The 16128-nt window shown below is 39.3% G+C and overlaps 2 protein-coding genes across 2 annotated transcripts in view; one reads left to right on the top strand and one right to left on the bottom strand.

The window, feature by feature from the left end:
• Positions 1 to 951: 951 nt before the first annotated feature.
• Positions 952 to 1763, bottom strand: LOC105202838. Its single transcript, XM_026132938.2, has 3 exons — positions 1470 to 1763; positions 1227 to 1385; positions 952 to 1110 (listed from the first exon to the last, which is right to left on the bottom strand). Exons 1-3 carry the CDS (start codon positions 1534 to 1536, stop codon positions 1046 to 1048), a joined length of 291 nt encoding a protein of 96 aa, XP_025988723.1. The 5' UTR covers positions 1537 to 1763; the 3' UTR covers positions 952 to 1045.
• Positions 1764 to 3171: 1408 nt separating this feature from the next.
• Positions 3172 to 16128, top strand: part of LOC105195902 (myocardin-related transcription factor B) — a 209379-nt gene continuing 196422 nt past the window's right edge. Inside the window, exon 1 of the mRNA XM_039458796.1 lies at positions 3172 to 3328. The gene's annotated coding sequence lies outside the window, so the exon portion shown is untranslated. The remainder of the gene's footprint in view (positions 3329 to 16128) is intronic.

The following is a 16128-nucleotide window of genomic DNA, read 5'->3' as shown; positions in this document are numbered from 1 at the left end:
AAATGAAAAGAAAGCCGTCCCCAAAGCGTTCACGTTTCTCGAGAAAGGTGATATGTAAGCAAACAGTTTGCCGTATAAGCGAACATTAAGGGAGATAGCCATAAGCTGGACTTATGTGATACGAGGCGAAAAGTTTCGTTCTGCGCTGTAATCCTCGGACGCGACACGTGGAGGATTCACCCCCGTTGCGAAGCGCCGGGCAGGAAATTTAATGCTAAAAAATGAGGATAGAATATCGAGGGGACGAGAAGAGGACCTAAGGCAAGTGACTTGGCGCGATAGAAAAAGAGGGGAATTCTTTCATGGAGTTCCGAAAATAAAACCGCGCGACGGTCGCGGCACAATACAGCGCGAAAATATAAAAGGGCGATCGAAAAGCTTTCGAAGAATGTGCGAATGAATTTTGCATTGAGATGCTCTTGAGACCTTTCCTTTTCTTGAGCCTTTCGCGCGGAATTGCAAAAATGAACAATTAATTTTCCGCGATATAGCTAAGCGATCATAATTGCGTTACGCGATTAGTCGGATAGAAATTCTTCGCGGATGCGATTGTTTCTACATAACACGCATATGACATGCGCGTTTTAAAGATTTCTGAAGATCGAGAGATACAATAGCTTCTCGACATCGGTGGAATATAAAAGAAATATATGAGTCTCATATCTCCAAGCGCTATCAAACGTCAATCGTTTCTTCTTTACTGCAACGCTACGAGAAAATTTTACGATTACTCGGGATCTATTACCGCGATTATGTATTTAATATATTTGCGGTACAGGGCGACCATAGATATTTCAGAAAACATTACATAAAATTGCATAATGTTTTTAGGAAATTACGTATAAAATGTTCTTTGTGCAATCTCGTGTTATATAAATTTGATTCGCGATTCTGCGAAGCCATCGATTTGAAAATAGAGTTAGATCGATAGAAAGAAAGGGGACTCACCGATAACAATACTTATTCATTTATTTGAAACGTAAATTTACAATGGAGGAATATATAATGACTATCTCAGATGCTATTGATATTTGTTAAGTGAAAATTATTTGTCGTCAAACAACGAGGTGTGACGGATCTTCTTAACTTCCGGATCATCCGGTCTGTAAACTGAAGTATTAGCGCAATTAGTATTAATTTATCAGCGATTCTGCTTTATCGACGGACGTTCACGAATTGCATAACAATCGCACAGCCGAATAAACCAACTACTTTCGATTACTTACTTTTCAGCGTGTTATAATATTTCGGTGTCATATCGTGCGTGACACCGTAATACACCGTGTAGAAAATCATACCAGTTCCTAACAGTGCGAGAAATGAGGTTCCCATCGTCACCGGGATCTCTATCCACCCTTTGCGCCAGAAATATTGAACCTTCGTCCCTGAAACAAAACGAACGAACGTTTACCCGCGCTGTCGTATTTTACGCGTTTTCAGACAAATTTTACACGTGTTTCGGTTCTTACAAGCGCTGGTCCCACGCAGAAGGTTGAAATCCTCGGCGGTCTTCCATCGTGTGTTGACTTTCACCATTATTGCCGATTCAACCTGACCCGAGCTCGACTCGAATCAATCGCGATCGTCTAGTACTCGCGATCGTCGATCCTTACTGACACGTGAAGATCGCGCAACGTCGTCTGATTTGGAGGAAAAAAATTGACCGAGTGTCTTGATCGCACGTTCGAGGTTAGGAAGAACGAGTCAGCTGTTCCCTCTGCTCTGCGCGTTGCTGGCGCCGATATCGTCGATACTGTCGAGACTCGTACTTATCCGATGAGCATACGTTTGTGCGAAATATGATCTCTACAAAATATTTATACAATATTTCTTAAGTATTTATAAGACAAAATATTTTAAATGTTTCAATGTTTTATATGCACGCGCACGCTCATACAAATATATTTTTTTTACATATTTTTATGTTCGGAAAATGTGTCAAAAAATTATAATAAACATTTATGCAAAATTGAGTAATAACTAGTTGAAAAGTTAAAGATTAAATATTCTTTCTAATATCAATTATCTAGGAAAAGAAACAAGTCAAACATTACATTAAATTATTTTTTGTAAAGTTAAATGAAACTTATAAAAATAATAATACGACATACATTTGTGTCGGAGTTTGTTTATAATGAAAAAGAGTACACCCATTAGGTACATGCCAACCAGGCTCATATTATATTTATACTATGTCTCTAGTTAGCATCACATATCTTTTTGAATTTAGTACACAGCGTTAAAAGGTGTATAAAGTCACTCCCTATTATTCTATCTCTCTTTCATGTAAACTATGCTGCCCTTTAACTCTGCACTGTAAAAAAATTCAGTAAATTTACATATAATAGATGTAAAAGTTACACGATTAGTCCCGTAAATATAAAAAAATCATGTAATTTTATAAAAAAATATGTAGTTCCACAAAAAATATGTAGACTTACTTTTATTGAGTATATATATCTTATTTTATACGGAAAATTACGCATATAACAGAATATTTAAATATTATGTACTTATCTAAATTTTTGTAACTTTACGTAATACAACAACATTCCATATATCTGTGAAATGTAATGCGATTAACGTTTACTGTGCATTTGTGAAAACTTTGCCCACCTAGCATCACTATGTGCGGGCACAGTAAGTAGTCATTCTATTGTTTATAACATGTATGATAGAGAGACAATATTTGAATGTGTAATACGTAAGACAATTGCAAAACGTATTGACCTTATCATTTCTATAATTTTCCATACATGTTGCGAATTTACTTTTGTAATCTGCTTAATTACAAATTACAAAATTAATCTTACCCTCGTATATTGCAAATTTACATATGCGTGGAAATTTGCAACTATTAAGTACCTTTACATCTATGATAATGGGTAATTTTGACAAAAAATTTTTTTACAGTGATATCTTTAAAAATGCTTTTTTTCCTGTCTTTTACATCTTACCCCCCATGTTTTATTATATCGCGTTTAATTTTGTACTTGTTCTTTAATCAAAGTCATCCACACTGTAACTTTGCTATTCGTTCGTAAATAATATCGAATCTTACAATTTAAAACTAAGAACTAAGCGCTAAACATAAATCTAAATTTAAACTCGCCTGCTTGGTCGCGACTTGTTATCGTTCGAGCGGCACGTGTCGCCCTCTGGCGAGTAGAAGGCGAGTCACCTCGTGCACGGCAGTATGGCCGCCGTCGCGATATCTTTAATTAGTGACAAGTGAATCGTTCCGTGTTTTTGCAGGTCCGGGGACGAGCGTGGGGAGCGCATCCGACCGCTGCACGCGCGGCGAAGCCTGGCGGACCTCGATGATTCGGTGAGTGACAAAATCCAATCGATTTGACGGCCACGAGGCCGCCGGCAGCCCTCGCAGCACCACGAGCGGCCGAGCCGCCCGTGGGGTACCCCAGGCCAATAGCTTCTCACGCAGCTCTTTTTCGCGATTATTGTTCCAGGATGCACGGTATATCGCCGTGCGCCGGTCGTCGTCGTCGCGCTCTCGCACGAGATCCCGAGATCATCGTGAACGAGAGCACGGCGAGCGATCGAGCGACGCGGCGCGCCGCACCGCGCGGAATCAAAACCCGGAACGGCGCGATTCAATTATGTCACACGGCGAATACCCGTTACGCGAAAATATTTCGCTCAGGAGAGCTCGGCGCGTCGCGCAACATTACCAGTGGGGTACGCGAGAGACCTTCGATCGGTCTGACGAGGAATTGAAAGCTACAGAAAGAGATGGAACGAGAGAGTTTTGCTCCGGCATGTTTACCGCATCTCTCAGCGATTTCGGCCTCTCGCATTGTCGGAGCGAGACATCGTCGGTTGGAATGTGCATCCTGGTGAATTGGCATCGTGCCGTGCGATGTCGCTACGAGGAAAACCGCTGGGCGTAAAGCTACTTCTTAGCTGGAGGCTGCCCCACGTTTTTGTTTAGATTTATTCATCTCTCGTCTCTCTCTCTCTCTCTTTTTTTTACTATTACATCCGTTCTGACTAACGTCGTTAGTGCACGCGCGTAATTGCCAACGACACGAACTGCGTAACAAACAATCGTCAGATTACGTCGGTGAATTTAAATAACACGGCTTATCTTGCAATCTTATCTTGTTGCAGTTTAGCGATTTCCGCGATAGTGCTGCGTCGGCTGCATTTGCTTTTATCTTGATTAATAACGTTTGCGAAAAAGGCTGCCGGCGAGTGACTCGATGGCTCTTATTATTATGAAAATTTAACAAAATGCGAGTCTTATCTTATTATAATCGCAGTATATTTTAACGATTTTATAGTTTTTAAATAACTATGTTCATCAAATAAAATACTCGTCAAATAAGTCGCAATTTTATTTATTGCATATTTTATATATTTTTGAATATAAATTAATATAATACGTTTTAAATATTTTCTATTTTTATTTTTTATTTTTTATTATTACCTATTAAATAAATTGCAGCAGCGATTATAGTAAGTTTGATTGCATTGTTTTTGGATTACTGTCTTACACCCATAGAAGAATTTCTTTGATTTGAAGAAATTTTTTGGTTGTTCCTTTTATTGTGCTAGAAAAAAATAGTTTGGTTATGCAACGTAATGTTTTTTTTTAAATAAAAAATATACTTTTAGAGACCAGAACAATTGAATTATTTTTTACATTTTTGTTAGTACTTTCTTTGAATTCAAAAATTATTTATTTAAATTAAACAAATAAATTGAACAAATAATTTATTTACTTTAAAAAAGACTCACAATAAATCGTTTCTTAAAATTGAATTTTTCTTAAAGGTATTTTCATTTTAACTAAAAGAACCAAGTCAGGAAAATGATTTCATCAATTTAAATATTATTTTTCTCTGGATGTACCTGTGACATAGGAACAACGAATTTACATGCATAAATGAACAAAACTGATGCAAAGAAGTCTGAATCGGTTTTGAAACAAGGCGTTGAACGAAAACGTGTGAATTTTACGACTGTCTTTGAGAGATTGTCGGTTGCAGGCATTTATTCCGAAATATTTTGTGATGCTGAAAATGTCACGCGAACAGAATTGCATGCGCGATATTTCTGTATTGCGGTATATGTGCCAGAAGATTGATATTTATGTCACACTATTGTCTTTACATAAAGTCCGTGAATTAAAAATAACATTTTGGCGTACAGGATTTTATGACGATGAATAACTCGAGAATAGTGCTAATTCGGCCAAGAGGCCTTTACACTGGAAAAAAAATTGGTCGAAGAACTGAAATGTTTAATCTGATATACACATTCAACTAAACAATATATTGCTTTAGTTAGTTTTTGATTGCAAAATGTTAATGGCTGACTTAAATAAATTATATTTTTTTTATAATTGTTTAATCAACCCAATGTTCGCTTGAATGTGTTCGATCTAATATTTTAGTTATTTAACAAATTTTTTAGTTAGTGTATTAAAGAATAACAAATACATTATTGGAGAACAATATATCTTATATTTGAAGTAAAAGATATCTTGCTACACAGAAAAAAAATAGTATTAAATCAATAATTTATTGTTTCACATGTAAGCAAAAATATAAAATTTTGAAAGAATTTATATTCTTAAGTAGACGTAATTTGTTAACATGAAAAAATTTTATTGCTTTATTTAAACAAATTATTTTTAAGATTATCAAATTCTTTCAAGAAGATTTTATATTTTTGCTTATACGTGAAATTGTGATTTGATACTAATTTTCTAGGATATTTTGCATATTAAACTCATTGCAAAATTGAGGAAGCACTAATTCGTAGTAACATGCATACTATTACATTGCATGTATCATTTTACAACTTTATTGCTGAAAATATTTGACGAACATGAATGAAGAGAACAGAAATCGATGGGAACGTTCGGGTTTTGCTAGGCAATAATCTTCAGCGTTTCTTGTCACGATCGTCGCACAAATTCCGTCAGGTTTGGGAGAATCCCTTAGCGCGAGCAACACAACCCGCTGAAATTCCGAGATTTTGTGCCGAAAAGCACATCTCGCGCGCGAGAAAAAGTTGCGCTCGCGTCACGCTCGACACGTGCTTCGTTTAGACCACACACGTGGTTCCAAGCAAACGAAGGGACAAGATATATATCTCTCGTGGCGCTTAGATTTAGTTTTCGTGTTCGGCATGCGAATGCTCTTTACTTTACGACACTGACGCAAGAGATACAGGTGTGCAAAAACCGCAACCTGTTATCAAAACAAAACAAGAAAAATATTGGAGAAAATTATGCAAACTAAAATCTTTTTAGTTAAAAAAAGTTTTTTTTTTTACCAGAAATTTCATACGAATGGACGAGAGACGTCCTGTATTTTTGCGAGCTCACATTTTCATTATGTTATTAAAGAAATATTGTTGACGAACCTATGTTAGTGAAAGCCTCTGTGAATGTACTCACACGCAAGATCCGTGAATAGATACGTCCACGTAGTCGATATGTGGCACCTAGTTATGTTGAGCTGATTTATTCATGAATCTGCCTACACGCGGACGCGTTTACACCTGCACGAACGCCTTGCTGCGAGCGATAGGATCTACGATGTAATTCCTCGATTAGTCCCATTACTGCTGTCGGAAGTACTTAACTTCAGGGATCAATTTTCACAAAAATTATTGAACCCTCATAAAACGCAATGCCATAAACTATTAAAAAAGAAAGAAAATACTTTCTGCGTTGTAGCAAATAATTTTTACTTCTACATTTCTTCTTCTATATTCTTTGAAAATCGGGATTCGATCTTTTGTACTTCTCACAGATGTTATTTATCGTCTTGATGAAAACGTCGCGAATGTATAACACGCAAGATTTTATTGTATGTCCCTGGCGCTAAAGACGTGGATAGATCACTCGGATACGGTCGAATAGACGCGTGTAACTATTGGCGCATCTATTAGGCGCCGACAAGAGAGAAAGAGAGATTAACACCTGTCCGTCGCGCTGCACTTTACTTACAAAAGCGTTTCTCCCTTGAGCTTAAATCGCGTTGCAGTAACAACGGTTTAGGAAGCGCGACAAATCGTCCCCCGTTCCTTGGCACGGGCGGCACGGCCGATTATTTATTCGTTGCCTGTTACGCAATGACTCGGGACAGCCGACAAAGCGTCAGCCGACAGAAGAACGATGTCGAGCCGCGAGAGAATTGTTGCTAGAACGACAGCAACGAGGTGTCGGGGGTGGACGCGCTTCGCGGAACATTCAAGTTAGATCTGCATCACGCACAGAATCTTTAAACGTCTTGTCGACGGTTTCGTGACGCTCGCTTTTTGCCCTCGGCGTACATTCGACGACACTCTCCGGCTTAGCCAGCTTAACTGACGACATTGGAAACAGGAAAATTACGAGGAGATGCGCGAAAACGATGCTTCTGACTTCACATAAATGGCTCTTTATCGAAATTATTTTCAAATGTGCGTGTGTGTGATAAGTTATAAAATATATTAATACTTTATTATTATTTAAATAAATTACATAGAACTAAAAGCAGTCGTGGCTGAATCATTGTAGAAAATTGTAGAAAATGTGAATAGACGTTCTCTCATGTACACGAGAAGAATTTTCTCTTCGAATTTACTCTTCAAATCATGGTAACTGTAGAACAAGATCTGATGTTTCGAAGAATTTTATGTGATTTTCTCTGATTTATTAATATCCGTCACAATAAAATAGTTTGGTAAAATTTGACTAAAATTATATACAGAAAAAATGATTTTGCTGAAATATTTAAAAATTTTATTGTTACAGATCTGAAAATAATTTTATTAGATCATTAAAATTATATAGAACGCTTACGCATGCTGCAAATATTTTGATATTCTCACAACCAGCTTAAACGTCCTACATAATTATTCTGCTGGTCTAATAAAAATTATTTTCAGATCTGTAATTAAATTTTTAAATATTTTAACAAAATTGTTTTACCGATGTAATAAAATTTCTCAAAATATCATGTTGTGTTACAATTAATTAATATAATTTTGAGAATAAATTCAAAGAAAAATTCTCGAAAAAAGTTTAAATACTGCAAAATAAAATGCAAAATTTCCACGTCTTTTTCCTTAGTTTCCACTTTAACTCCTAACTCCTTTTAATATTCAAAACGATACACGCAGGTTTCTCCAATCTTTGAGACGCGTTTACGAATGGAAATCGCGAAAGTTCGCTTTTATAGTTTCCTTTCTAAATCCCTGCGTATAAATTAAACTGGTTGTTATCCTGTTCGTCGGTGTTTTACGTGCTGGTTCTCCATGAGAGTTTACTGAATCGCGGGTACTTTAAAGCGTCCACTACGGTAAATCACGGAAATCACACGTGCTGCCAAAACGACAGTAATACTCAGCGGTGCACCGCGCGCCGGTGTGGCCTTACGTTTGTGCTCGTGTATACATGCATCTCGCGTAATAATGCACTCTGGCGTGCATAATTCGTGCCAGATTGAATAAACTTAACGCAGGTGAGAGAGGGCGCAAAGGCCCACTTCTGTTCGCCGGTAACATATGCACGCGATCTTTTCGTTTTAGTAATCCTTGCATCTGCAATTTTATACTTCTATTGCAATTCTGTAATTGATGTGGGATGCAAACTTTGTCACCGTAATTTTTGCGCTAGGAGTGATCGAAAATAATTCAAACGTAATCGTAAAAAATTTATAGTTTTCAGAAAAAATTACTTTTTTATATGCAGAGAAAGAAATGCTTGTTTTGAAGAGGAAACATATTTGTTTTGAATTCAGTATTGTTTTAAATCAAAATAGTTTTGAATTCATGCAATAAACACATTTATTTCCTACGATAAATAATTTTGTAAAATGTAACATTTTTAGCTTTTTTTAAAAATCTTTTTTTAATAAATTAGGAAACGAGTGACTTTTCTTTTCTACACTTTGATCATTTTGTTAAAGTGATAGATAACCTACATAATTCACAGCGCTGTTATGTTCAAAAAATATAATACAGCTCGACTCGAGGAGTATCTCGAAATAGTTCGATATCCATTCTATTTTAACTTTATGCTTTCAAAAGACACTTCGCGTTAATAGTACACGACATAACTTGGAATATGTATAGGCACAACGATCGACCGTTTATCGTCGCGGAGCAAATTGTTGTGGGCGTCGTTGAGAAGGCATCTTCTTCGCCTCTTCTCACTTTTTCGTTTCACCGTTCTCGGTCGTTCTTCTGAAACGAGACTGCCACAAATCTCCCGGCGAAAGGTCGAGCGTCGTTGACCCCGCGAGGTGTATTGCGTGCCCGGGTCCACCGGTAAAACGTGTATTAAATTATTTTCAAATTGGTCCTCTCTGCTTTATCTCACTCTCCCCCCACGCTCCCTCTCTCGCCTTGTCAACGCTCGTGCGGTAATGCGGCGAGAACGCGATAATGGATCCGTCTGGGGGCCTTAATTTAACGTAATACGCGTTGTTATTAATTCCGCTGGCCGCGAGAGCGGTAAAATGCGAGATACACGTCGATAAATCACAATTACCTTAAGGAGCGAACTGCGAACTTTTATCAGGCTTAGTCATCGGCACGGCGGGGCCGTATTTCGGGCTGACTTCGCTTCTAATTAGATACTCGCGACTCGCGTTCCGGGAGATCGATCACACCTGTCTTCCGCCCTGCAATGTCTCGAATCATTAAAAGAGACACGCGAACCATTGTGACTGGGATACATAGAGGCTAGTCTCGTGAAGGACGATTTGCCAGATATTGCGAGACCAAAGTCGCGGCGTTCCTTCTAAATTCGAACATAAATCGAGCTGCAAGTTTCCGTCTAGTGAACGCTCTGCTATGATTAACGGACTGATTAAAGCTGAGATATATAGAATAGAATAGATATTTGTGCCTGAACAGATGCCTCCAAAGAATTACAACAAAATAGAAGATTGTACTTAATGTGTATACGAGATTAATAGTTTCAAAATTATCCTCCAGTTCAAGAGTACTTCGTACAAATAAGATGGCTTCTGAAAATATTTTTATTTATATCTGTTTTATTTATATCTTCGTTGTTTCTCTCAGAGGCGTGCCACCGTACCCAAATATTCGTAGACACTTGTAATCAGATTGACCTTCTGCAGTGAATAATTTGAATAATTTTTCCGTCACGCGTTGGCGCACAACCTTGTCGTTTCACGCATGTCGTTAGTCGAACATTGTAGCTCGCTGCCAAGGTACGAGAAATTCTCTCGTTACTTATTTATCACATCGCGCACGTGTCCGGCTGTTTATGGAGCATTTTTGGGCCAACTGAATTATTGCGCGCTGGCTACATGAATCTCGCGATAAAGACGTTTCGGTTAAGGGATCTCGCGGCACGGCGCGACACTCGCAATTTTGAAAATTGGAGCCGCAAGTCGCTGTGTTCAGACTTATATTAGAGAATCCGCGCACCTGTTCGGCTTCGTCAACCGCTAGCCCGGATTATTAGCTTTCCGAGCGACTGAGCTTATACGACTTACACTCTGTATGCGGATGGATTAGCTTGGCAGGTGGAAATGACCAGTTTCCGAGGACAGCCGGTCGTAGATTCGCGCGTATGATGCGCGCGTGCAAAGTTTTTTTACCGGCCATCGATGTAAGACGGCAAATATTTAAGTATCGCGGAGCTGTCGGATATGCTTTACAAATTGATTGTGTTGATTCGTCACCTGACGTTCGCTCGACAGAGGATATCCGCTGGACTTGGAACACTCGGGTAATCCCATGTATAAAGTTAATCCACCGGATACCCACTGGAAGCGGACTATATATATAAAATGAAATAAAAAATGCCGGCGTCTCATCAATCTTTTTCTCCTCTTTCTCTCTTCTTTGCGCGCCCCAGGAGGCAAACCAATTACATTATTTATAATCCTAAACTAATCTAATTACGCGACACGACGCCGCCACGCGTCGTTTGTCCCGTTGAACCGATGGCATCGGGCGTTTCAATTTAGAGCCCGCTATCTCGCGGTCACAAACGGAGAGCGCGAGAGCGGCGAAATGGAAGTTGTCTCATATAATTATCAGCGTGAGGTAATTTCGCCCGTCGATATTTATCCCGTCGTTAAAACTTTCGCGAACGCGTATACGCAGTTAACGTTATGTAACGCGCTCGCTCGCTCGCTCGCTCGCTTGCTCGCGCTCTCTCGGAAGCGTTTTGAAAATAATAAATAGGTTGTTGCAAAGTTCACGCGAGCGCTTTCCCGCACTTGTTTTTGGCCACCGGGCCTCTCTACCCCGTGAAATTTTAAAATAAGACCGAGCCTTATTTTGAATGGAGGATGAAGAAAGAGAAATACATCATTTCGACCGTCGGGCTGTCGACGCAAAGACGTCAGAGAATTAACGACTAGGTCAGGAATGCAGGATGGGTGTCTAATCGTTTCGCACTTGGCTAAAGTCGATTTAAAAAATAGTATGCCTTTTTATCGATGAAAAAAGATAGAATAAAAATTGGTTTTCCAAACAATAAAGAGAGATAGAGAGTGAAAGAGAATTGAACTTTCTTCTTTCGAAAATGTTGAATAAAGAAAGTGATTCTCTTTCTCTCTCTCTCTCTCTCTCTCTCTCTCTCTCTCTCTCGATTATAATTAACACATATTTGCGCCTATATAACCGCTTGGGTTATTTCAATGTTAATAAATTTTTCAACCACTTTTTTTCAGCAACGTTCGCAAAGAGCTAAATAATACGATAAATTAGATTATCGATAACTTTTCACGTCGCCTTCGACAAGAGATTCGCGCCGCGGCCACACATAATTCTGTCCCGTTTCTCTCGTTCGACGGGACGTCCCTTTTCGCCGAACTTTCGGTAGACGTAAACATATAAAGTCGGCACGTATAAATGCATCTTCTCGGCTTTTACGATCGTCGGCAGTAAATTCCTGTTGGCATCGCAACGACCACGTCACGTGTATACGCGCATGTGCATATGTTGTTTTATGCAAAAATTAAGGGTGCGCCTCGTGAACTCGCGACACTCAAGGATTTTGCTTTTTTCCCCCAAGGTCCGTTCCGTCGATCCGCCAAGGCCGTTCTAGATTCGTCGGAAACTATTTCCGTGCCGCCACGTTGCGGCTAATGCGCGAGGAAAACATAACGTGGAGCGAGATAATTGATAAAATCGCTGGTGAATTCTTGGTAAAAGATAACGTGATACGATATCTTTTAAAATATGAATTAAGCGATCAATTCATCCGTGTCTGGCACACCTAGATTTAATATAATTAAATTAATTTGCAAAAGGCGTTTCTCCTTTTACGATTGTTACTTTTTTGCGTTATGACGCAAGATCGTCTTTAAATTACAGAAATGTGATAATTAAGTTGTATTTTATAATTGACGATTAGGGATTGTTTCAATCTTCTCGCGAAAAGTTTATTTATTTTCTAGCTGTAACGTAATAAATTTTACACAGCCACTTATTGTCCATCCATAAAGATCAGCACATGCGCATTGCCAATGCATTTACGTTTCTAACGTCGCGTATTACCACCCACGCGATATCGCACGTGCATAATGCAACCCGATGCATAGCCAGTTTTGCGCGAATATACTCGCGCGCGCAAGTTCCGATAGTTCGACATTATTTATTCGCCAGTATCGAATTTTCAATACGACAGTGGAGAAGCGTCGCGCATTGTACTCGTATGTACAACACAGCTTCTCGCTTTTCTACGCGCACGCTCCTCGCCTTCGGCGTTTTCTGTGTACTCCGGTCGAATCGAACGTAGTTGGAATTTTTTTTACAAAGTACGCGACTAAAATTATTGTCCTGTCCCACTCGGTAGCGACTGATCACGGTCTCTTTTCATGCCTCACATATAATTCATGCGATAATACGAAAGGAAATAACCGTGGGTGCTATTTGTCCTCGTCGCGCGATGGCCGGCCGCGTTACCGGGAGATCAACGCCGTAAATCAGGACTTTATTTTCGCGGGAAGAAAGAACGGGAGAAAACGATGTACACGAACGCGAGCGAGCCTCTTTGCAGATTACATGGCCGAGAAACAGATGTTTGGACCGAGTGCCTTAATTAAGAGGTAATTATTTATCCCACGGCCGGCACGGCGCCCCGACCCGGCCGGACTGCGTCGCGTCGCGTGAATTTCGTTAATGCGCGCGGCAATTAATACGGAGTCTCCTTCGGAACAGGAAGGACACCCTCGCGTTACGCGAGCTTTCGCGAGAGTTTTACTCAACTTTTTAAGCTGGTTTACCGAGGGCTCACACACGTCTCTCGACAGATAATAATCGAGGCGCGAATACACTTGACCAATAATTTCGTGCGCTTCTCGCAGGTGCCGCGCGTTCTTCTCGTGAAAGGGTATAAAAAGCGCGCTTTATAATACGCCACATGCGGCATAAACGCGTGATGTAACTTGGAGAAACGAATTCATTGTCAAATTGTCCGAAATCGAAGGGGCGAGGACGTCGCGGGGCCACCTTCGAATCGTGAGATATTGTACAATGCCGTTTTAAAGAAACGCGTATATAACCGAGGAGAAGCGATAAAAATACTTTTTACGTAATCTCCATATCTTCTATGATACTTCGTTGTTCATCGGCGAAAGATTCCGCCGTTGCTTATTGACAAAAGGCTAATTTTACGCCGTGCTTGCTAGCCGAAACCGTGCCTCGCTGCATCAGTTTCTCTCCATACCAAATCCTATTGAATTCCTCTCCCGAAAAAAGAAATCGAAAGGCGGTTTAATCTTTTATATAATACTCCCGGGGAATATTTTTATTTCAAATCGAATGATTCAGTTTCTTTGCAACGCCTTGGTACGTATCATTAGCGATATCTGTTTGTTTAATCTATTCACGGAGAGAATTTTCTCAAATTCTCTAGAATTTTTAGAATTTCCCTTCACAGTTGCAAGACAACGTGACATTCCATGAATTTAACTAATTTTAGTAAAATTTAATAAAACGTTAATTAAATTTAATTAAACCATTTTACATTGTAGAATAGGTTATATTACAGAGCCAAACTATTTTATAATACAAAATAGTTTGGTTTTTTACAGTGAGAAAAGAATTTGTTAAAATACCAAAATATTTAGTCCGATCAATTAAACATTGAGTTAATTCAAACATTATTTAGTTGTACAAAAAAAGGTACCCACTTGATTCATACCATTCACATTCTTTAACTAAGCATTAATTAAATCAATTTAATATTTAGTTGCGTATTGGATTAAATATTTTCATTTTTTTAACTTTTTTTTTATGTTGAAATTTGATGAAATTTTATTAAAAAAATAATCAAATTCATCGAAAGTTTGTGTTGTCTCATGACTATCATGATTTTGAGGATAAATTCTAAAAGAAAATGCCGCGTAGAAAATTGTTCAAATACATTTATCACAGTTCTATTCGTGTATTTATTTCAATTTGCGCGTTTCATTTGCACATTAGAATATCTTAATGATTCAGTGACGACAGGGGACTGGTCACGAACTATTGATCCGCGATTCACCGTGGATTATCCACGTTTTATAAGCTGCATTTCATTCAGCCGTCGCAGCCGATGATACCGTAACCGCACGATTATGACGGTAATGGGATACTCTCCGTCTATTGTCCACGATCGAATTGGTGCGCATTTCGTCGCGGTTTTATCGCTATTAGCGCCTTTTACGTCGCGCGCGCGCACAATGGAGCGCGATACGGATTAAGGATGAGATGGTGCCGGCTATTTGCGAATTAATGCCGTCGCTTTATAGGGACTCCGGGGTTGAGCGTCGCGACCTCGCGAGTAATTGGACCTCTCGCGCGAGTTGACACTTGATCGTGACTCATCGCGTGTTCTCGCGGATTATCTCGCTCGCGCGCGAGATTATCTGCTCTCGATGAGGCCGGAATACGAATCATCGCGGTCGGACGCGGCGCCGCGGCGCGGCGCGGCCGCAAGAAATTACGGGTATTACGCGATAATGACGTGTTAATACGAATTTAATGGCGAGCTCGATATCGATCGCTCGATACCGATCGCGTGGTATTCTAGCGTGATCTCGCGTATTTTACGCTTTAGCCCTGTTAACGCAGTAAGCTGCTATTATCCTTGAACGATGCGGCTCATGGGCATTTAATGATCTCGCGCTCGGGATAAAATGATCGCGTCATATCGAGTGAGACTTCAACGAGTATTTAAAGATACAGTGGTAAAGACGTTAGAATGAAAATATTTCAAGATATTAACGATAGTATATTGGAAGTCATATATGTTTTTTGGCAACGTCACGTACAGTTAGCCGACGCTTGATCCATGAATTACGATTATGTCGAAACGAATCGTTGCCTCGCTAAACTGTCACACGAGCCTCTCTCGCGACTGGCGTTTACTCGTCTTACCGGACGGCGACGCGACGTATCGATGCGTGTCACAAAAATCGATGACGCCATCATCACGGGTAATAACCGCGAAAAATCGAGGGGCGGAGACACCGATGACGTTCGTGTTTGTTGTGAATGTCGGAAAGGCGAGGGTATTTCTGACCACGGTGAGTCATGTCGCCCACGCAATCTCACACACGCAAATCGCGACATGCCAGAGAACGAGGGGAGAGAGAGAGAGAGAAAGAGAGAGACAGGAACACGTACACGTAATTTTGTATTCACCTTGCTGCACTCGCGCGTGCAGCCTCGGGCAGGGCATTTTTTAGAATTAAAGATTAAGCTCCGTATTCGCACCCCATATTTACCGCTAAGTACGGCAATTCGGTTCTGAGTTTTATTCGTGTCACGCGAGAATCGCAAACAATGTTATCTCGAGCTCAGGATCAAATGATCGTAATTAAGACTAAACGCAGGATATGAGAATACACGACAAGATAATGCGGAGAGTAAATATAAAATATCATGCATTATTACAATAATATTTTAATGATTAATTATTTTAACGTAATTGATTGATTTCGAGAGATAACACGTGTAAAATATTTTACATACAAAGATTTATATAAAAATACATTATCGATAAATATATAGATGGATAAAGATAAAAAATTAATAAAAAGAATTAGAATTTCATAAAAGCAAACATAATTAATGATTATAATCGGATAAATTACTTATTTAAAATTTTATGTAATAGTAAAATTATCCTCTTAA

This window comes from Solenopsis invicta, chromosome 16 (genome assembly GCF_016802725.1).
Source record: "Solenopsis invicta isolate M01_SB chromosome 16, UNIL_Sinv_3.0, whole genome shotgun sequence".
Lineage (NCBI taxonomy): Eukaryota > Metazoa > Arthropoda > Insecta > Hymenoptera > Formicidae > Solenopsis > Solenopsis invicta.
The sequence above is the reverse complement of the archived record's forward strand: the minus strand, read 5'-3'. Positions and strand labels throughout refer to the sequence as shown.